Here is a 24,283-nt window from a genome sequence, read left to right as displayed (position 1 = left end):
TGTCAACCCAAATGGCATAATTTCTTCCGTAAAAATAAAAAAATTATAAAATATAAAATAATATGATTCTTTGCAGTGTCAAACAAATCACCTTGGTATTATTTATCACCTCCCCTCTTCCCCTTCTGTATCAAACCTCTTTTGTCTTGCCTCCTTCGTATCACCTGTATCCTTCTAGCCCCAGTAAAATCCCGTGGTCCCTTTATGCTTTCCTTGTCTCCATTGTTACTACATGTTGTATATTCACATTTGCAGGACATTTAGGTTACTTCCCTTCCCTAGATATTGTGAGGAAGGCAACAATTAACACTACTGAGCCAGAATCTGTGGGATGCTGACTCCTTTGGGAATACACCCAGGGGTAATATAACTGGGTCATATGATAGTTTTATTTTGCTCGTTTTGTTTTTTTTTTTTTGAGAAATTTCCATACTGATTTTCAGAGTTATGGAAACAGTTTGCATTACTACCAATAGTAAATGTGGGTTCCCCTCTCTCAGCCACCACCAGCATTTGTTGATCTTAACCACCCCAACTGGTGAGACGAAATCTCGCAGTTGTTTTAAACAGAATTTTCCTAATTGCTAAGGATGATAAATACTTTCTGACATATTTCTTACACATTTCTATTTCATCTATCAAGAATTCTGTTTTAGATCCCTAACCCAATTTCTAATTGGTTCGTTTATTTTCTTGACTTTAAAAAAAAAGTTCTTTGTATATTCTGAATATTAGTCCTCTGTCAGTTACATACATAGCAAGGATTCCTTCACATTTTGTGAGTCTCTTCTTCATTGAACTGACTTTTCCTTTAATGACACATAGGTTTTTAAGTTTTATGAGGCCCCATTGTTCTTACTTCCGGGACAAATCATATTTTATTCAGAAAGTCCTTTCCTAAATCTAAATATTATAAAGCACTGCCTGTGGTTTTTTTTCCTAGCAGTTTTAGTTGTTCAGATTTCAAATTGAGGTCTCTGATCTAAATACAGTTAATTTTTGTACAGGGCAATAAATATTGGTCTAATTGAGTTAATTATAGTTCTTTCTAGAGTCTTGTGGCTATGCTTATTCCTCTCTTAAGTTCAAAGTATTGTTTCCAGTACTGTGTTGAGTGTTCTGTTGTTGTTGCTTTGTTTTCTGAGATTTTTTTATATGAACATTTTTAAGCTATTTAAATCATTAAGTTTTTCTTTTTTCTTTCACTTATGGTAGATAGTATTGCTGGGAACAGTAGTCTAGGTTGGAAGCCATGGTCTTTTAGAATTTGTAATGCCTTATTCTAGGCCCTCCTGGCTTATAAAGTTTTCTCTGGGAAATCTGTTATTATGATGGATTTTCCTTATGTGTGACTTGTGTTTTTTTTTCTTGCAGCTTTCAATATTTTTCTTTTTTTTGAATATTTAGTGTTTTGAATGCTTTAAACCTTGATGAGTTTCTTTTCTGGTCTTGTCTACTTAGTATTTTCTAGGTGTATGGCTATATTTTTATTTGTTAAATGAAATTTTTCTTCAGTTGTCTGTGCCATTGTCCTGGACCCTTTCCCTCATCTATAAATTTAATTTGAAGATTTGTTCTTTTGATGGTGTCCCACTTTTCCTGAATATGCCTTTCTTGTGCTTTCTTTAAGTTTTCATATTCATTGCTTACTTGGTCTCAATCTCCTGCTTATTCTTTGAAAACCTGATATTCTGCCTTGTGCTTGGTTTATTATATTTGCAAGTTTCCCTCGAGTTTCCTAATAGAGATAGTCAGCTTTTTTAAATTCCATCTTCCTTCCAATTTGTGTTCTCTTCAATGTTTCTCTCTCATTATTGATTTCAGTCTTCAAATCCTAAATTAACTTAGTCATTTCATTGAGCCACACACTTTTACTGCCTTGGAAATAACTCAGGCATTTACTGTCAACATCTTGAAGTTCAAGGAAGGGTTTGTTCATGTTTCCTCTAAATTACTTAGATAAAAATTATTGTTGTTCTCTTAAATTCTGTACTCTTGAGTTCACCTTGGTAATTCTTGTTAGAGAACACCTCTATAGAACTAGTAGGTTTGGTGGGAAAATATTCTGTTTTAGCCACCCATGTTGCTTTCCTTTTCATAATTTGGCTTAGGCTCTCTTTCTTTGGTTGTGCATCTGACATGAAAATCTGTCATGCCTTAGATTAAACCAGTGTAGGAGCTGTATGACTGGAGCTAGGGCAGATAAATCTGGTAGGTGAGCTGTTAAATTTGACCAGACAAAGATGGCTCTCAAATCACAGGTGCAGAGCAAGACCTGTGGGTATAGAGCTGGCAGTGGATAGAGAGGAAGACAGAAGAAGGGGGCTTCTCACCAGTCCCAAGTGGCTCATGAGTGAGCTGAGGGATCTGAAGTTAGGCCTGTGGATGTAGAGATGGCCATGGGAGGGGAGGAGGCCACAGGACACGTGATCAGAGAGGAAGTTAGGCCTGTGGATGTAGAGATGGCCATCAGAAGAGAGGGACCATAGGAGATGGGATAGGAGAGGGAATTACAACTTCCTTTGAAAAAATGGCTCAAAAACAAAGAGGGTTCACAGCCAGGTCTTGATAAGGTTTGTGGGTATACAGCTGGAAGTTGGCAGTGGAAGAAAGATGTTGGGTGTTTGTTTTTTTTCTCTCTTTTTAATTTTACTTTTTATTGAAAACAAAGTTATTTTCATACAACATTTTCCGATTGTGGTTCCCCCCTCTCTTCTATTCCCAAATCCCCCTCTCTACATTTCAAACCCCATGCCAATAGGCAAATAATAAAAAACAAATAAACAAGACTGAAGCAAAATAAACATACACAAAAAGAAAAATTAAAAAACAAAGAACAAGCAACACATGCATACGCGCGCACACACACACTCACACACACATAAACTGAGAATGTGAAATATAATATATAACCAAAAGGCCAATAAGGGGGAAAAAGTCCCAAATAAATTCAATGTTAATTTTTTAATGCTCAAATGTTTATTTTCTTTCTTTCTTTCTTTCTTTCTTTCTTTCTTTCTTTCTTTCTTTCTTTCTTTTTGCCACTGAAAGAAAATTCTGAGCTCTTGTTCAACTTTGTACAAAAGAGTGAGCTCTAAACAAGCACATGGCAGGTGCCCAGTGTTGTTCATACAAGGGAAAATTGATGTCTGTAGACAAAATTCTGGGTCTGGCAGTGTTTCAGTGAGCCTCTTATTCTTCCCTTCCTCCTAATAACAGTAAAACTAACAATGTTTCCCCCAACTGGTTCTTTGTTTTGTTTTTCTGTGAAACACATTTTATTTTAACTTTGCTTTGCTTTTCCCTGAATTATGAATAGTTGTTGTTGTTGTTTTCTCATATTACATAGCCTGACTATGTTTTCCTCCTTAAATGTTTTCCAGTTTTTCACCAGCCACCGCATCCTGATCCACTCTCTTTCTGTCTCTCAGGAAACAAACAGGCTTCTAAGGGTAATAATAAAATAAAATAAAACTGAGAGGAGTAGAGGGAAGCAAAGTCTGAATCTGGATATAGTATGTGAGCAATTAGTCTATTTTCAATAAAAGGGGGAAAATGTTTAAAAACAAAAGAAAGAAAGAAATCTTCAGTCGTGGCAGTAAATCAACACATATGATTTAATTTCCCCTGTAGGAAATATGAAAATGAACAGACTGTACTAAAATTCACTAGTGTGAAAAGCTTGTCCATGTAAGACCAACCAGCTTTCCTGGAACCCATGAAGGACATTTTGGTAAATTTTAGTAGTATGTCCACCTCTATGTATCAGTTATATTTATCAATAAAACCATAATATGGGAGTATATTTTAATTATGAGTTTTTTATTTAAACTATTCCAGCATTCTTCTGCTTTATCCAAGCAAAATCCAGTCTTAGACAGTAAACAATTCTATTTACAGAACTTAAGTATGCTTTCAAAATGATATCAGCTATCAAGATAAATTAATTGAAAAACAATTAACTTGGCATGTGAGATTTCTGAAAACATTTAGCAAAAAGTAAATTTAAGTAATTCTTCTAGTTTTCAATGACACGAGGAACCCAGTGTCGGGAGGTCCTCATAAGAAACTTTTGAATAACTGGAATTGAGGGGACACGTAGTGAGTAGAGAGGCAGCACTAGGAGCTAAGTGCATCTTTGCCCTTCACTCCCGTGAACCTAGCCTCATTTCTAGTGAATAGACTCCTCTTCCTATTCATTCTGTATGTCTTTAATTTCCATGTACTTATCTTCAAGTCCAAATTATAGTATGAGTCCGCTTCGTTTGGGACAACACAGAGCCCTTCACACTGTCACATGCCAGCTGGCTGGGGATAGGCCACACACTTGGTCGAGCATCCAGCCATGTGCATCACCTGTGAGCATTGCTGCACCAGTGCAGAAGGAGCGGCTTCACTGAAGAAAGACACTCAAACAAGGAGAAATTATGCTTAGAAAGCACACCATTATAAGTAACCAATAGAAACTCCCTCATACTAAGTTACACAATGACTGACTCTACTAATCTCATAAATTAAGACAGTCTAATCAACAAAGAGATGATGGGTTTTGTCCTTTATTATTTTTATACTCCACATGATTTAAATATACTTGCAATTCACTTAAATTGCTTTTTGTATTTTTTCTGCTAAGGAATGCAGCTGACTCATAAGAAATTACATTATGTTTACATGAGTATGGGATAGTATTAAGTAAATGGAAGCTCATGCAAAATCCACATATAAAACTGCTGAGCAGACCTGAAAAAGTTAATATAAACTTTTTTTTAAAGGCAATTATCCAGTCTGGCTGGTGGAACACTTTGTGTTTATATTGAATTTTTCTCAAATGGAGTCTTTATCTAATCCTCACAGAAATCCCCAAGACAAAAATATTTCTCATTTTATGGATGAAGAAACAGCTACAGAAAAAAAAAAATTACTTACCTAGCATCAGTCAGAGAATTCGTGATGTAAGGATTAGAGCTCCTTATTCAACACCTGGTGTTAGCAACTCACAATGTTCCTTAATATCTGCCCATAAAATGTGTTTCAAGATGAATTAATTTCAAGAAAAAGGTTCTTAAAACCAAGTGTAGCATTGAGAAAGGATCCTACAATTACCAGCATCGCCTTAAGTAGAGGCACATTCTATATGCTTGATTTGTTGATTTTTATACTTGAGACAATATATTCCATGGTTTAAAAAAAACTTTAAAATCCCTTCAAGGCTTTATATCACTTTAAGATTAATCTGGATGTTAGTACTCTGCCCCACATTACTTTCTATAGCCTGGTGTCTAACTTCCTCGTGAATGCCTCCAGCTGAGGAGGAACATTGACTCCCAAAGCAATATGCTATGCTCTCAGAATAGATACTAGAATGCTGTGTAAATCCATAGAAAGATCCATATTTTAACTCCTTAAGAACTGAATCTATATTTTTCTCTTTGTAAAAAAAAAATCCCAATGAATTTGTAATGACTCTTAGATCGTTCAAATATAAGGATTCACAGTCCATATTGGGGGGCACGTGTGTGTACTCCACTCGTGTGTGTGTGTGTGTGTGTGTGTGTGTGTGTGCGTGTGTGTGTGTGTGTGTGTGTAGTTGTGGTCACCGGTCCAGCTCCACAGCACTCTGAATCTGTGACTACAGACACAAACTTCATGCCTAACTCTCAGCTAAATGCTGGAGATCTCGGCTCAGGTCTTCACACTTGGGCCCCAGGCACTTTACCCAGATTTTAACTAAGTTACCTCAAATTTTAACTAAATTTCCTTAAACATTCCTCAAAAGGGCTGATTTCCAGAATTCTTACTGAAAACCCTTTGAATTTTCAAGATTACCTCCTCTAGATTTTGTATTTTGCTTGTACATTTATGAATATCAGACCTGGCTCTTTTCTCTTCTCAAGAACAATATTTTAGAATAAAGTACATCGTTGCCATGCTTGTCATCCTCTTTCCTCTCATGTGACAAGTTGTAGCTCTATAACATAATTTTAAGCAAAGTCAAAGTGAGAAATATTCTAAAAATGTGATACAGTTGAGAATCTACAATGAATGAACTACATGGTAAGCAAAACTCATAGTCACGGGTGCCATAAGACTATGCCACATCTTAAAACAATATTTAAAACTAATTATGCACTTCTTAAAACTGTATTTATCATTATAGTAATTCCAAATTTCCAAAGTAAACATGCATGTAATAAAAATTTCAAAACTTCAGCGAAAATAAACATGACATCAGTCAACACCACCTGCTACCAAGCTCCACAGAGTCTAAGAGGCTCCAAACGGTGTTGTGGCTGTGGAAAAGAAGTCAGCAGAGCCTTCAGTAGCTCCAAAACAACAGCAAGAAGAAGAAAGAAAGTCTTTTGGGAAGATGCTTTTAAAAAGTGAACTGATAAAATTGGAAAGAAAAAATGGCAGAACAGAATCACACAAGAGAAACTGAAGAATCTGTACCTGCATCTCTGCCAGCAGGTAAGAGGTCAGGAAGTTATCAGATTCCTGAAAAGGATGCTGAGAACAAAACGTCAGTCTTCTGCAAGAGCAGCAAGCACTCTTTTCTAAGGAATCTCTCCAGACCCTATTTTTGTTTCTCAATGAAAGATTTGTCTTTGAAACAGAATCCACAATGTATTTGGTATCCTACAATTCAACCAAGAAAAATCATCCCTTATAATAAATCTTGCAACAATGAAGCATTTTAAATTTTCTGTTTTCATAGGCATCCAAGGAAAATAAACAGTTGAGTACTTTTCTCACTGAAATCTTATTCCAAAATAGATTCTCCCTTGGATCCTTTCTCTTCTAACATTTAGTTAGCGCTGCTGATAAAATGCAGAAAGTTAATGTGTTTCACATCATTTATTTCCTGACTTGAAAAGACATCTGCTCAGATCTCCATGATGCATTGCTGCATCAGGCCCAGGCAAACTGGAAGTATATTACACAAGCGTAGCGTGACATGCTGCCAGTCTGGAGACAGGTGTGTGGAAGGTAAACTCAATAGCACTGATTTTTAAGCATTTGGTAAAGGCAACCATGTCATATCAATTTGCTTCTGCATTTCAGTATATACTGTGGACACACACCCTGGGCCAGATTTTGAACAGTTGTACTGATGAGATCTGGCAATAGTAATGTCATGTCCCATAACAGGAAGACTTACCCTATCCGTATGACCCTGTTGTCCACGTGTGAAGCTGAGAACCAGCTCACTGTGTAGCTGACAAACCCCCTAGATTTGAGAGCAAGATTTGGCTTATATTTTATATTTCTCTTTCATGAGGATGATCAAAAACACTCTGACCATCTTTTGCCACAAGGAACTTACTGTGTGGATGAAAAGACACGCTCACTGAACCACGGTTGATGAGTATTCTTTTGTGTTAATCCTCTTGTTTAAGTTGTTCTACTTTGAATTCAAGAACAGGCAATACTGGCTCCTCGTCTTCATTAACAAACTATTAAGTACTTGTTTCATAATTATTGGTATATCCACAAGTTGAAATAGGCTTTAATTAATTTCCAAGTCTCTTAGAATTTTTATAGAATCTGTGTCTCTTTAGAAGGGTGTGGTTAGGGCCCTGGAAGATATGCCAAGGTGCTAGGATCTGCTTGGTAGTAATTCAAAATGTGCTGCTGAATAAGATCTTAGTGAAAAGAAAGACCATAGTGAAGATGTGCATGTGCTATAAATGTGTGTGGTACAATAGATACATATATGGCTTTGCAACAATGAATTAGTAGCGACAGAGATAATCTCATGGTTAAGAATGCTTACTACTGTTTCAAAGGGTGTAAGTTCAACTCCCAAAACATATGTCAGACTCATGACCACCTATAACTCTAGCTCTGAGAGATTCAAAGTCCTCTTCTGTGGCAGAGTCTCACAAAGACACACACACATACACAAAATAAAAATAAACGCTTAATTAAAAAAGAAATAGTAACAGTCACACAGCTTTATTCCTGATCTAATTATTCACAACTTTTTAAAGTCATATTTCTAAGAACTCAGTAATCTATAACCACTATTTCATTCAGACAAGCATGAGAAATACATGATATCTAGGTCTTCTCTTCTCTCTCTCTCTCTCTCTCTCTCTCTCTCTCTCTCTCTCTCTCTGTGTGTGTGTGTGTGTGTGTGTGTGTGTGTGTGCGTGCGTGCATGCACGCGCGCGCACGCCTGTGTGCTCAGTCTCTAGGTTTATGGTCCATAAATGTACTAGACATCCATAGATGGAGACTAAGAACTCCACTTTAAAAGATACAGTAATTGTCTCAGTGTGTATAAATATGAGAAAAGATAGGCTGCCACATTTTAGACAACAAGAATAATACAGCATGATGTTGGAGGTATGGGGAAAAAGTAATTCTTTTGTTGTATAAAGAAAAATGGTGAAACAAAAGATGCCTTGACACAAACACATAGGGAACACAGATCCTTCTTCTGCGTTTCTAGCAAACACCATTCCTTGCCACGGAAAGTGTTGTTCTTTCACTCTGAAAGCTATTGGCTACTGATGAACTAATTAACATTCCATACATACGTGCCAGGACAGAGAACATGCTGCACTGCATTTTAGGGGGAAGAATTCAAACACATTTCAGTGTTTCTTCTAGAAGATAGTTCTTACGCAGACTTTAATGTTGTAATTGCACTGGTGCTCCTTAGCACTCAAAATGGTGTAAACACTTGAGAGAGTCCATTTAAATATAACAAGAATATATTTAGTAGTGTGTTTTCTGTCTTGAAAATAAAGTACTATAAATCCAGGATAATAGTAGTCCCCTGGGAAGTGAGGAGCTCACGCTTTCTCAGTCACAAACTTTTCAGAAACAGTAAGCAGTGACTCATTTTTTATTCCTGAATAAAATATTTCTGAGGACTTATTGTACTGCAAGATTTTGAGGAATCTTTGAAAATTTTATGTTAAAGGCCTTATATAATGAAAACTTTTACAATGTGATCATTCCTGATTTATCAATTTTATGCATCTAAATGTATAATTTTAGGTTGGTTTATATTTTTTTGTTTCCTATCCTGCTATACTATATCCTGATTACAGTTTCTCCTACCTCTGCTCCTCCCAGTTCTTCCCCATGTCTACTCCCAACACAATCTATTCCCTTTCTGTCTCTCAATAGAAAAGATCAAGTTTCTAAGACATAAAAAATTACAACATAAAATATGATAAGATAAAACAAAAGCTGTCATATCGAAGTTGGACAAGGAAAACCAACAAAAGGGAAAATCCCAGGATAAGGTGTGAGAATCAGAGACCCACTCATTCACACACTCAGGAATCCCATAAAAATGCTAAACTGAAAGCTGTAATATATACAGAGATGATCTGGTGAAGACCTGCATTTGCTGCTTCAGTTCCTGTGAGTGGGTCTGAGCTTTGTTCATGCTGATTAGAGTTCCTTGTTTTCTTGGTATCATTTATCCCTCTGGGTCTTGTACTCTGTCTGCCTCATCTTCCAAAAGGTTCCCTGAGCTCTGAGGGGAGGGGAATCTGATGGTGACATCCCATTTAGAGCTGTGTATTCCAGGATCTCTCCTCTCTCTCTCTCTCTCTCTCTCTCTCTCTCTCTCTCTCTCTCTCTCTCTCCTCTCTCTCCATGTTGTCTGGCTATGGGTGTCTGTATTTGTTGCCATCTGTTGCAGAAGGAAACTTTTCTGATGATGACCGAATAAGGCACTAATCGATTAGTATAGCAGAATATCATTTATCACTACTTTTTAAGAGCAGTAGTATTTGGCTTTACCCTAAACCTGTGGGTTCTGGTTCTTGGTCACCCAAACAGTGTTGGGTATGGATTCTAACTCATGGAGTGGGCCTTATTACAAATCAGATGTTGGTTAGTTATTCCTATAATCTTTGTTGCCACCATTGCCCTAGCATATCCTGCAGGGATGATGCCTCTGTAGACCAAAGGGTCTGTGCCTAGGTTGGTGTTTACATTTCTCTTTTGGTAACCTGAAGAGTGCCTTCCTGTACCAAAGACTCTATGATGTAGGGGTAAAGATTCTATTCAAGGACCAGCTCTGTCTCTACATGTTCAATGACTTGTGTGGGTGTTGTATTCAGCAGTGGAGCCATGTTATCAGTTTGTAGAGAGCAACCTATTTATCTTGACGACAGTATGGATTTGTTTGGGATTTCCATAGGACAACTTTGATCAACAATTCAATTGGATATAACCTAGTCCTGGTGCTAGAAACTTTGTTTGGTGACAAGAGATGGCCAGCTCAGACTCCATTTCCCCCCATTATTTGTACAGTTCATTTGGATCACTTTCCTAATTTTAGTAAGATTCCACTTCACTAGGTTTCCATACACCACTCAAATGCCCCTTAATTGTAACTGTCCCCCCACATTACTTTCCTGATGTAGGATAATCTTTTAGTACATTATGGAGATGTATCTTTGCCAAGGCACCTTCTGATTGGTTTAATAAAGAGCTGAATGGACAGTAGCTAGGTAGAAGAGAATAGGTGGGACTTCTTTGGAGAAAGAAGAATTCTTGGAAGTTGGAGGAGGGAGACCACTTGTTTGTTCCAAGCCTCTTAGCCCCAAAATAATAACACAGAAACTATATTGTTTAAATCACTACTTGGCCTATTAGCTTTAGCTCTTATTGAATAACTCTGACGTATTAATTTAACCCATTTCTATTAATCTGTATATCTCCACAGGCCTGTGGCTTACTGGATAAAGTTTCCAGTGATTATCTCCAGTGACTCCATGGCTTCTCTCTGACTCCACCCTTCTTTCTCAAAGCATAAAACCTTGCTTTCCCAGCATAGTTCTGTTCTTTCCTGCAGTAGGCTCAAAGCAGTCCTTTATTCATTAACCAATAAAAGCAACACATAGAGAGAAGTACCTCCCACACTACTTGAAAAAACTTAGGCATGCAGGAGATGCCAGAAATACATGGAAGGAAGCATATATACATTGTGAAGGCAAGGTAATGAACCATGTGGCAGAATGTAGATTAATAAAACATTAATTAATTAATGTTTAATTAAAATAATTAATTAAACAGGTTAATTTAAGTTATAAGAGCTAGTTAGTAACAAATCTAAGCTGAAGACTAAGATTTCATAATTAATAGTAAGTCTCCAAATCATTATTTGGGATCTGGCAGGTCAAAAAACATCTGCCAGCAAGTTCCTCAACCCTATCTTCCTTTCCTCTCACTATCTGATCTACTTCAGTATAATAATATTGATGATTGGGTCTTTTTACAATTTCCCAAATATAGTACATCTGCTTAAAATAAATTAGACACTGTGGTTAATGAATAACTACTCAAATGTGTTTTTATTATTTTTACCTTTTATAATTTCTTTTAATATTCAACTATTTACTTTCTTTAAAATCCCTGTAATTCAAGTATTTACCAGTGAGTTGAACATTATCTGATAAAATAGCATTTTTAATCTTGATTAGAAATTATATTTATAAATCTTTTGAAAAAAATATTTCTGAATTTAAATTAGAGCTATTATATACTAGTTGAGGTTATTTCTATAGAAAGAATTCCAAAACTATAGATATTCAAATCAAATTTATAAATTTAATTGCATAAAAATTAGAGTGTGAATTCTAAACTAATGCCAAGGACATAAAATGTCTGCCTTTTTCACTTTAATGAATTTATTGTGCGTTAATTTTAGTCATGAATCATGAGTGTTTTAACAATGCCCTTTGGGTTTTGAGAGCTCATTTTCTACTATTACAAGGCATATAATAACATTTGAAACTTTTATCATGTAATAAACAAATTTTCAGTATACTTTTCATTGGCCTGACAGTGTCTTCAAGGCTAGTCTTCCTGTGTGAAGAGTCCTCCTGAAATTTTTTTCTGGAAGAGAATCCACATCTCTGTAGATTATGTTGCCATATAAAACTATGTCAAGAGTGGTGTGTCTTCTTATATTTAATGTAATTTTTTGCCATAGGCAACATCACTGAGGAAAATTCCCTCAGAGATTTTACCACAAATCCTGACTCTGAGTGTCCAGCAGAACCGACTGGAGCAATGTCAGAGATGGAACAAACCAAGACTAAGAAAGAAAGTCCGGAAAGGTAAGAACTCCATGAAGCACATAGCACGGATTGGAGATGTTGCTCAGACAGCCAGGAAAAGGCTGGGTTTCTGTTTCCTGTCTCGGGTAAGCAAAAGATTAAGTGGACTACACCAGAATCTTCTCCAGGAAACTGGATAAGAAAGGAACAATTAGCTCCATCCAGCAGTTCGTCTTGCCTTGCTTACCATCCATGACTCCTAACCAATGCTTAGGCAGTCATTTGGCTGTGTCCCAAACCCCACCCACACAAACACTGCAGCCACATGTGTGGGTCATTTTACCATCATGGAAATACCTGACGTATTCATTAGACATGTAGGTTTTAAAAATATTTCCCAAGTGCATGAAGAAATTACAATTTGATTCTGTAAACATTTTAATATTCCAGAAGACCGATTATGATTTTCTTTGCTAGAGAAAAAACAACATGACAATCAAAGACAATTACATAAGCAGATAATCTGTCTGCCACTGAAGAAATAGTTTTATAAATACTGTGTATAAAATGACATGAAATATCACAAAGAGATGTCAATTTAAATGTGAATCTATGAATTCACATATACATGGGGGGAAATTTTAAAAGACCAATCTAGGGGAGCTTTCATTTTGCTACTTGGCATGGTGTTATGGGCCTGCTGAGTCAATTTGAACTGCTTAGCTACAGTTAAGGTAATTGCAATGGGTGTGTGGAACATTAAAAACATAATCTTCTTTTGTAACAGGAAAGAAGAATTGTCATTTAAAAAGCAGATAAAATAATCTATCCTTCCAACCCACCTCATCCCACTCCACATAACTTTTCTTCTGTGTTCGTTGTCTCTGGACTTTGTTAAACCATCTACTTGGAAATCTTGATGATTATCTAGGAACCAGGGTCCTGCTGACTAAACAGTGTATGTTAGAGAACACATTGTCAATGAGCACAACTTGACTATATGCGAAGATAAACACAAATATTCTCTCATACACAAAGCAATATTTGACAATAAGTAAAATCTAAATACATATATGCAGGGAAAAGAGCCTAAATTCTGAGTTAAGAACTAGATTTTACAACATAATATACAAGTATTTATATTATTTATATAATTGCTGATGTTTATAGGAGACTTTTCATTGCTATTAGTGGGTCCCTATTATCTTCACCCTGCAGAAAAGCAACCAGGGCACCGAAAGGTTAATTAGTTTCCTATAGTAACAGGGTCAGCTCAGATAAAATTACATTGCTGAGCCTGAATTCCTGAGTGGTACTTTTTCTTCCTTCCCAACAACACAATCTTCTTTAATCAGCAGCTTAACCTCTGAACTAACTTTCCTTTTTAGCATTTATTTTGACATATTTAAGCTTCTGCAATAAGCTGTGGTAACAGCTTCTCAAGGGGCTGAAGTGGAATCCCCTGTTTCCTCTGCTTGTACAACTGTCTCCTGTTCTGCTAACCCTGACAAGTCCCTCAGGTGTCATCACTTCCTTTCGCTGACCTTCCTAATTAGGTCATACTCACCCTGTAAGAGTTCTTCCATGGTGTACATCTCTGCAGTTGTTCATGTGATTATCTGAAGTCATCAGGCTCCTCCTCCTTTCCAGTGTACGCTTCATGAAGCCAGGGATGATATCTCCAATACCCAGCTCAATGGCTGCCACAAAGTAAACTATCAATAAATATTGATCAAATTAATCAGTAAATAAACCCAAGAATACTAGACTTGTTTCTTCAGAACTCCTAAAATTTCAAAAGTATAGCTCAGCAATAGGAGAGGGCTAAGTATAAACAACACCTAAGATTCTCTGTTCATTTTCAGCATCCTTGGGAAGAGTGAGCATGGTCAGCACCTGACAAATCTCTGGAGGAAGCAAGGCTGGCTTAAACGGGCTCAATGTGGGCTCTTAGTCACCCTAGCTGTTCTGGGCTGAGAAAGTTGTTTAATTCTAGTAATTTTTTTTCCTTTCTTCCTGACAGCTTTCTCTGCAGTATGGGTAGCAAAGCAGCTTGGGAATTATTGACAAGCTGTGTACTAAACCCAAAATGTTCCTCCTTTCTTGGGGGTGGGAAGACCATTCATATGTTTTCTCAACATTAGCGGGACCATGGTGGTGCACGCCTTTAATCCTAGCACTCAGGAGGTGGAGGCAGGCAGATTTCTGTGAATTCGAAGTCAAACTGATCTACAAGAGCTAGTTCCAGGACAGGTAGGGCTGGTACACAGAGAAACCCTGTCTCAAAACAAACAAACAAATATGAAAAACAAACAAAAGAAAAAACAAAGAACAGCAAATGCACTAAAAGGGCACCATGGAATCTCTGCTGAGAAATTTGATTAAAGCTAAAGGAAATAGTGTGATGCCGTGTGGGAGTTAGGGAACTTCACATGCCCTCATGTGAACCACTGCTACCGACCTAAAATCCTACAGAGCAGAATGTTTTGCATAAGGCATCAAAAAGAACTCATGAAGGCAAATATTATTGTGCAATATTTCCATTGAATTTAAATTCTTTTGTTACTTCTTAATTAAAAGCAGTATCTTCAACTTTGAGCAACATCAAGTTTAAAAAGTTCTCTCTACTTAAAAAACATTAAGGGTTTAGCTAATCACAGATATATGAATGACTAGTCTTTGTCTCAACTTTTAAGTTGGGAAAATATACTATTAATAAAATCTAAATGTAAGATTCTTCTTTGAAGTACATTTACTTTATTGTCTGACTTAAGCCTTGGTCAAAGCAAGAGATTATTGGATCTGTAAGAGTTAACAGGTATTTGGGGATATTGTATGATGTAGATTTGCAATTTCCCAGTAAAAATGCAATATTATTATTATTAATTATAATTATATTATAATATAATTATAATTATATTATATAATTATAGATAATATATTGTATATAATACATTATTATTAATTATTATATATAATTAATAATTATTAATAATAATTATTATTAATTGTGTATTGATTTCTGTCATGGTCAGAAGATGGGCACAGAATATCCTGGTAAACATCAGCATGGACACTGCTGCCTACATCAGTCACAGTTCTCCAGAACAAAATCAATAATGTACACATAGCTGGAAACAATTAACTCATGAAATAAGAGAGGCTGAAAAGTCATTGTCTTTCATTTATTTACTTAAAAACTATCTTTTTGATGTGGAATTTCCCTCTGTATGCTATAATTACCATTAATGAATAAAGAGACTGTCTTGGGCATATGCAGAGAATAAAGCAGGCAGGAAAAACTAAACTGAATGCTGCGAGAAAGAAGAAGGAGTTAGAGAGAAGTCATGTAGCCCCTCTGGAGCTGGATGGAACTCTAGATGGAAAGCCACAGCCATGTGGCAATGCACAGATTACTAGAAATGGGTTAAATTAAGATGTAAGAGTTAGCCAATAAGAAGCTAGAGCTAATGGGCCAAGCAGTGTTTTAAATAATGTAGTTTCTGTGTAATTATTTGGGTTCTGGGCGGCTGGGATAAACAAGCTGCCAAACATCTTTTCTCATTTTACATACCAATCCCAGTTCCTACTCCCTCCCTTCTCCTGTTTCCTTCATCTTCTCTCCCCCCTCCCCACATCCACTCCTCAGAGAGGGTAAAGATTCCCATACGGAATCAATAGTCTAGCACATTGCTTTGAGGCAGGACAAAGGCCCTCCCCACTATATCTAGGCTGGGTTCCAAAAAGCCAGTACAAACAGTAGAGATAAATCCTGGTCTCACTGCCAGTGGCCCCACAGTCTTCTCCAGCCATACAACTGTTACTCACATTCAGAGGGCCTAGTTTGGTCCTATGCTGGTTCCTTCCCTGTCAGGCTGGAGTTGGTGAGCGCCCATTAGCTCAGGTAAGCTGTTTCATGATGGGTATCCCCATCATAGTCTTGACCTCTTTACTTATATTCTCACTTCTACCTCTCTTCAATGTGACTTTGGGAGCTCAGCCCAATGCTCCACTGTGGATGAATCTCTGTGTCTTCTTCCATCAGTTGCAGGATGAAGGTTCTATGGTGACATTTAAGATACTCATCAATCTGACTACAGGGCAAGGTCAGATGGGGCACCCTCTCCACTATTGTTTAGGGTCTTAGTTGGGGTCATTCTTGTGGATTCCTGGGAATTTCTCTAGTGCCAAGTTTCTTGCTAGCCCTACAATGACTCCCTCAATCAAGATATCTCTTTCCTTGTTCTCCATCTCTGTCCTTTCCCCATCTCAAGTATCCCATTCCCTCAAGTTCTCCTCCCCTACCCCTTCATCCCTCCTCCTCCCCTTCCTCCTTCCCTTATCACTCAACCCTCATGTTCCCAATTTTCTCAAGAGATAGTGTCTATTTCCCCTTCCCAGGGAGATCTATATCTATTTCTCTTAGGGTTCACCTTGTTACTGAGCTTCTCTGGGGTCATGGACTACAGGCTCATTATCCTTTGGTTTACAGCTGGCATTCACTTACGAGTACATGCCATGCTCATCTTTCTGGGTCTGGGTTATCTCACTCAGGATGTTTTTTTTTTCTATTTGCATGTAAATTTCAAGATGTCATTGGTTTTTTATCTTCGAATAGTACTCCATTGTGTAAATGTACCACATTTTCTTTGTCCATTCTTCATTTGAGGGGCATCTAGGTTGCTTCCAGGTTCTGACTATTACAAACAATGCTACTATGAACATATGACTGGGTAGTGTGATTGAGCATCCTTTGGGTATATGCCCAGGAGTGGTATTGCTGGATCTTGAGGTGGGTTGATTTCCAAGTTTCTGAAAAACCAATATACTGGTTTCCAAAGTGGTTATACAAGTTTGCATTCCCACCAGCAATTAAGAGGTGTTCCCCTTGCTACACAACCTTTCCAGCATAAGCTGTCCTTGGTGTTTTTGATCTTAGCCATTCAGACTGGTGTAAGATGGTATCTCAGAGTTGTTTTGACTTGCAGTTTTCTGATGGCTCAGGATGTTGAGTATTTCCTTAAGTGCCTTTCAACCATTTGAGATTATTCCATTGAGAATTCTCTGTTTAGATCTGCATCCAATTTTTAATTAAATTATTTGGTATTGTGATGTCTAATTTCTTGAGTTCTTTATATAGTTTAGAGATCAGTCCTCTGTCTGATGTGGGGTTGGTGAAAATTTTTTCCAATTCAGTAGGCTGCCTTTTTGTCATATTGACTGTATTCTTTGCTTTATAGAAGTTTCAGGAGGTACCATTTATTAATTGTTTCTCTCAGTGTCTGTGCTATTGGTGTTATATTTAGGAAGTGGTCTCCTATGACCACACATTGAAGGTTACTTCTCACTTTCTCTTCTGTCAGGTTCAGCATGGTCAGAATTATACTGCGGTTTTTAATCCTTTTGGACTTAAGTTTTGTGCACAGTGAAAGAAAAGGATCTATTTGCATTACTACATGTTGGCATCCAGTTATGTCAGCACCATTTGTTAAAGATGCTTTCTTTTTTCCATTGTATAATTTTAGCTTCATTATCAAAAATCAGGAATTCATAAGTGTTTGTATTAATATCTGTGTCTTCGATTCAATTCCATTGATCAACTTGTCCTTATAGTCAGCAACCAGATACCCAGGAAAGCAACCATGAAGCTCTAAGTCAAGGGAGAGCCAGGAAAGTTCTGGTCTAAATGCAGCAAGCACAAGACTTAAAGAAGTCAGTTTTCAATTTGCTATGTGAAGACACAAAAAGAGATATATTGAAGCTCAAAAAGTTAGGCTCTGAAGACCTTCTGCTGGTTCTATGACCCACTGGCATTGAGAAAGGCAATATACTTTGCTTGTTTTTATAATACTTTCCATCTAAAACACACCAGTAATGTTTTTCCTTGTATCAAGGTACCATGGCCCTATCAAGTTGATATATGATGTGAATTATCTCACCGTCTCCATCCCATTATACACATACAGAAATTGAAACTATGCAGATGTTGATTTTATAGTTCCAACATAAGGATCTCCTCACCACTTCACATTCTTCTTGTCTTGCTAAACTCATGCTTACTCAAAACTCTTGAACTTAAATTTGCATCCATTTGAGCACAGAGACTAATGATCCTCATTCTGCCATAGAGTGACCTGCAAAGTTAACTACTCAAAATTTTAAGCATTCAGTTAAAATAATCCCTTATGCCTTGACCTCAAATATTGTCTTATACAAATAAAAAAGTGAGTATGAATTTAAGTGCAGTATGACTACTTTGTTATTTATTTAAACACAAAATGAAGTGAAAATGTTTATTATATAGATTTGAATTTCATAAAACAAAACATGTCTGTGATATTTTTAACTTGTCATTCACATGCCTCTAAAGGCAGCCTAATACTATTTTCCCATTCAGAGTAATAACACTTATCTTAAATATGTGTCAGCCAAGGAAGAGATATTTTATAGATATCTCAGTACTGCATGTCCACATTTCTGATTGGAATCCATTTATATTAAAGTAACTTTCAGATCTCTCTCATTTTTTTATCCTTTCTCAACATTTTCTGAATTGTTCATCTGAGAAAAGAAATTTTCTGTAAATCTCCCCTCAAAAAAAAAAATCAACCAATATATTATCCTGTCAGAAAATCATTTAGCTTCTGAAAGACGCAGGGTTCACCCTGGGAAGACCCATTTATGCCATTTGTCCATTACTAAGAAAATAAAGGTCTGTTTCTAGCACTCTACCTCAGCACATCCTTATTTTTTAATATAAAAAAAGATACAGTTTGATGGACACTAATGAATACCAAGCAAAAGATGTGTTTTGCCTGGAAATGTCAGATAGCTACATCTGAAAGAGGAGACAAGGCTGAGTGGATGATAGGTTAAGTGGTTAAATGACAAACAAGTGAGTAAAACACCCAGTGCCTGGGACAGGGTAGGGGAGCTGCAAGTCTGACTTCTACAGTAGAGGATGCAGTTCCCACTGCTGCCCGGGATGATGAGATGGAAGGTTATTTCTATGAATAGCTTGCTCTGTTCATAACAGCAATCAGTCTCTATTTGGGTGGCTTTAAACTAGGCAATCATTTCACAGCAGGAACAATGAGAGGAGAGGAGAATTCAGAATCTCATCAGCACTCATAAACACGGATGTTTATTGTTCTGTAACTAGCAAAAGCAAGAATCGCTGCAGGAAAAGATGCTTTAAAACCCATATGTTACTTTACAGCTGAAATAGGAAAGGAATGTCAGCTGTCAAGTTTACAAAAATAAAATGAAACTCATACTGCAATGATTTGAAACTGGTGATTTTTTTAAATAAATAAATAAACAAACAAACATAGGGAAAACAGCCATGCCTTTGCTAGTTTTGTATAAAGTATTGTGAAAGTGATGCTATCACTTGTAATCCTAAATTAAAACTTACCTCTATGGTAAACACTGCCTTTGTGATTCATCATAGAAAACACTTAGAATTGGGTGTGGTAGCAGATGCCTGTGATCCCAGCACTGTGGAAGCAGAGGCAGAAGGATCAGGAGTTGAAGAATAAATAGCCTTTGAGACATAGCAAGTTGAAGGCCAGTTTAGATTACGTAAGATTCTGTCTCAGAAAAGAAATAAAAGCTAAAACACTAAAAATACTTTGAACAGCAGATTGTTAATCCATTCTCAGTAATGGCTACTGATTTCTTTCACTAATCATATGACAAACTAAATACCTGTAAAAAAAAATCGTCAGAAAATATAATTTAAAAGACTAGCTAAAACATAAATTATACTTTAAGTGCATAGCCTAACTGATAGAAAATAAATGAGACTTATTAAAAATTTAAGAATTGGTGTTTGTTCTTGGGATTTTGTCCACATTTTTATAGCCTGGATCTGAATTAAAATGCATTGTTAGTGAGACATAGCACAGGGCCTAAACGGAACAAAAGGGTAAACTGGGGACTCCTCCACGAACTAGGGCCCCAGATAGTAAACCATTGGTAAGTAAACTATCCCCCAAAATACAAAGTCAAAATAAAACTTTCATTTGTTATGGACCTAAGTCAGGGGAGGGACCTTGAAGAAGAGGATAGAAATGAGACAAGATGGGGCTCGACAAAATGAGAAAAGAAAAAAGAAAAGGTGAACATAGAAGGGCAAGAAAATGACAAAGGGAAAAAATTATTTCCCTGGAGATTATAAACTGTGAGTCAGTATTCAAACAGGCCTACAATAAAAATTTCTGACATCTATATCTTACAAAAAAAATTCTATCCAATTAAAAACATAGTATTTAGAATTACTCAACGTGAATGTGCAGACATTGTCTCCATTTTGGGGGGAAAATCAAACTTTGAAACCAATTTGCAAAATATCCCCACAGATAAAATTCGCAATGAATATTGTTATTCATAATCAAAAATTATTAAATGGTGGCTCAGCAGTTAAGAACACATAGTACTCCCACATTGGACCTACAGAGGGTGACTCACAGCCTTATAGAACTTCAACCCAGTGCTCTCTCCTGACCTCATATGGCACTGCACACACATGCACACACACACACATACACACACACACACACACACACATGCACACACACACACACAAGGACATAAGCAACATAAACTGCACTAGAAGCAAAATCTGATGCATAATGAAAACGATAAAATTATCAGGCAGTATATAAAGTAAGTATATTAAGTATATTTAAAGAAGTCAAGAGATACTTGAAAATAAAAATATACAAAGCTAATAAGTATACTCTGTTCCACAAAAGAATGAAGCCGAATTCCTGTAATGAAAAATGCAATCGTTAAACTAATAATCGATAAAATTACACAGCTGAAGAATCCATGATGCATGATGAGAGAAGGCACAGCATGTGCACAATCAGAACCTCAGAAGACAAATGCCATGACAGAAAAATAACTCATTTGATGAGAGGAACTATGAGACTTAGAACCTCAAACAAATGCAAATGAAAATGAACTTACCTTAAATGTATTCTAGTGAAACTTGAATGTGCAAATGACAAAAATAAGATCTTTAAACTATGCAGGAAGTGTAAAATAGAAATAAACAAGTATTTGATTCCCAGAAAAAAACAATGGACACCCACAAGCAGACAGGAGAATGGCACAATCCAAATTCCAGAAGTAACTGTCAAGCTAAAATTGAACACCTAGGGAAATTAGTTTTCAAAAATAAGGAGAAGTTTGGCCATGAACTGTGAATGAAAACTCCTGAAAAGAACTTGTGTTGCAGATACTAGTTGACCAATTAGGACAGGACTCTGGAGATATTGGCAGTATCTCCAAGGCCACAGGCTAATTACCATGTCTCTTGTGCTATTTCTTGCAAAGCAGAACAGAGCTTCATTGCCTGCTTCTATGTGTGAACTAAGGTCATGTGATGAGTGCACTCTATTAAGTTAGTAGGCAACTAGTCTCCACCAACCCACAAGTGAAGAATGCCATAGGATAGCATCCTGGAACTATAGAAAAGCTTCCTCCTTCTCCTTCTTGCTGTACCTGCCTCTCTGGTGTATTTTAGACTTTTTAGGACTTTTCTTTGTTCTGCAAAAACTATAAAAAATTCATTCAACATTTTCAGTGTTGGGACATGGAATTGGAGCAACCTATATCTGTGTTCCTGGGTCATGGTTATTGCAAAGCTGCTCCTTGCCTTTGAATATGGTTTAGGGAATTTGGATGATAATGGTATGTCAAGGCATGTTCATCAGTTATCAGGAACATAGCACACTGCTGGAAATTGTGATAAGGAGGTTATCATGCCTAAGGGGAGAATATAGACAAAGCAGTGACATTTCAATTCAGGTTTGCTGATAGCATAAAACAGTCCCAAATAATCAAATTATATTTTAAATGTATAACCTAAGTAAGAATGATTGGCATCTAAAAGTATTGAGAAGTTGAATAATTTTAAGTTTTCTTAATTTTATTTAATCTGCATGTTAAAACATTTTGGTAAACACTCAAAATGAAATTTTTATCCTCCGTATGCTAAGTTTATACAGTTCTGTATTATGAGACAGTAAATGAGAGAAAGCGCATGAAGTTCTGTCAACTACAAAATGAAGCTGGCAATTCCACTCTACTAGAATGAGTGATTATAAAATACTTCTCCTTGCTTATGAATCACAGTTTCTATTTTAAGATAAGAAAGTATACAATATGTTTAATAGTAAAATTAATAGCTTGAAATCAAAGGGTAGTAGAGCCCCCAATCAAATATAATACATAGTTATTTAGAGTTTATTATAAAATGTATGCAGAAGTTGATTATATACTACACCAAAGATGTATTGTCAGACTTCTTGTATGACTCAGCAAAAATACGTGTTTTGCTTGCAATTTAAAACCCCACTACTAGGAAACCTGCATGCAGAGTACCGAACAAGGCCCTCTGAATGTAGGTGACAGTTATGTTGCTTGATCTGTTTGGGGGACCCCTGGCAGTGGGACCAGGGCCTAACCCAGGTGCATGAACTGACTATTTAAAACCCATTCTGAAAAGGTGAGATACCTTGCTCAGCCTTAAAGCAGGAGTGAGGGGCTTAGTCCCGCCTCAGCTTGGTATACCAGACTTTGTTGACTCCCCAAGGGAGGACTTACCAACTCTGAGGAGTGGATAGGGCAGACTTGGAGGGGGGGTAGGAGAAGGAGAAAGAGGGGAACTGGGGTTTGTATGTAAAATGAAGAAAGAAAGGAAGGAAGGAAGGAAGGAAGGAAGGAAGCAAGGAAGGAAGGAAGAAAAAAAGAAAGAAAGAAAAGAAAGAAAGTTCTAGTACCAGAAATAGGCTACTTCTTTGTGAGGTTTTAGCCAATGAGGTCCCTTAAACCTCCAAATATTATAGACTGTTTTCAGTTCTGTTAGCTGCTATCCAGAACTTGACAATAAGACCTGATTGTTGAAGACACAACATACTTGAGTCTTAGAATACAACCAAATTACTCTGATACTGACATGGAAACTTCATCCGCACTGGCTAGATTTTATAGTGGTAACGTACTATGGATGCTACCCAAAGAGAAAGGTGACCATCAGTCTAACCCAGCTCTGAGCTACAACAATGACAACTTGTATGGCAAGAACTGCCCACCAGTGCTTTAGTTAAATATCAAAGCTTCGAGAGTAACCAGCTCCTTTCTTATTGTATTTAAGGCCCACTTCTTGAACTAAAATCTGAACCTGGCATTCTGAACAAGTCTCTCTGTAGAAAAAAAAGGTTCCTCGGTATTGCTCTTGTTACAAAGCATTATAGAAGATAGAATCAAAATATAAGAAGAATAGCTTATATCCTTTTTATATTTTTGGTACTTCATTGAATTTCCTTCCCATTTATTTTTATTGTTTTCAAGTTTTTTGTTATCAATATTGTTAGATATTTTTGTCTGGCCCTGTATAATAAGCAGTTCTTCAGGGTAAACAGAAGGTTATTTTTTTATGAACCAAAGAGTTTCATGAGGGTTGTTTCAAACAGATGGATTTTTAAGTGTTTTACTTATAGTAATGTATGTGGAGGTGTATAAGAGAGTGGGAAGGGGGAAGAGAGGGAAGGGAGGAAATAAAGAGAAAGGGAAATTTCAGAGAAAGGATGAGAACCTGCATGGATGATGGTCCGAGGACTATATGTGGAGCTGCTTCTCTCCTTCCACCGTGTAGGTCCCAGGGATCAAAGTCAGGTCAACAGGTTTAGTTGCAAGTGTCCTTATATGCTGATCCATCTTGCCAGGTCCCAGAAGATTTTGTAATCACCTTCTTTAAAGCATTCATAACAGTCTAAACATAAATCAACATTAAAATCCTAGAAAAAAAGTGTTTGGTTGATTTTATTTGAAGGTGAATTATTGGTGGGGTCTTAAAACTTATGTCTGAGATGGGAGCGAAAGAAGCCTATGGTTGTGAAAGAATAAATGGATGATGCATCTGCTTCTTAAAATCTTCTTGAGGGTGGAGGACTGGTCTGCCGAGCATTGCCATCTGCACAAGTCAAGTATAGACATAGAGAAGGGTAAGCAGAGTTTTGTCGTCAGACCATTCTTCAGCTCTGTCCCACCAACTGCTTCAAAACAAGGACACAGATATTTATTATTAATTATGAATGCTCAGTTGACAGCTTAGACTTGTTACAAACTAGCTCTTACAACTTAAACTAACATATTTCCTACTGCCCTGTGGCAGTACCTTTTTTCCAGTTTATCTTGCTTCTCTCCAAGCCTCCTGATGACTCCCCCATCCTGTGTCC

At 36.9% G+C, this 24,283-nt stretch overlaps 1 protein-coding gene across 1 annotated transcript in view; it reads left to right on the top strand.

Annotated features, from left to right (window-relative positions):
• Window positions 1-24,283, top strand: part of Cngb3 (cyclic nucleotide gated channel subunit beta 3) — a 155,008-nt gene that overhangs the window by 10,697 nt on the left and 120,028 nt on the right. Inside the window, exon 3 of the mRNA XM_048420196.3 lies at window positions 11,980-12,092. Coding sequence (XP_048276153.3) covers window positions 11,980-12,092 — 113 coding nt within the window. The remainder of the gene's footprint in view (window positions 1-11,979; window positions 12,093-24,283) is intronic.

The sequence above is a fragment of the Myodes glareolus genome, chromosome 16 (genome assembly GCF_982192425.1).
Source record: "Myodes glareolus chromosome 16, mMyoGla1.1, whole genome shotgun sequence".
Taxonomy (NCBI): domain Eukaryota; kingdom Metazoa; phylum Chordata; class Mammalia; order Rodentia; family Cricetidae; genus Myodes; species Myodes glareolus.
The sequence above is the reverse complement of the archived record's forward strand: the minus strand, read 5'-3'. Positions and strand labels throughout refer to the sequence as shown.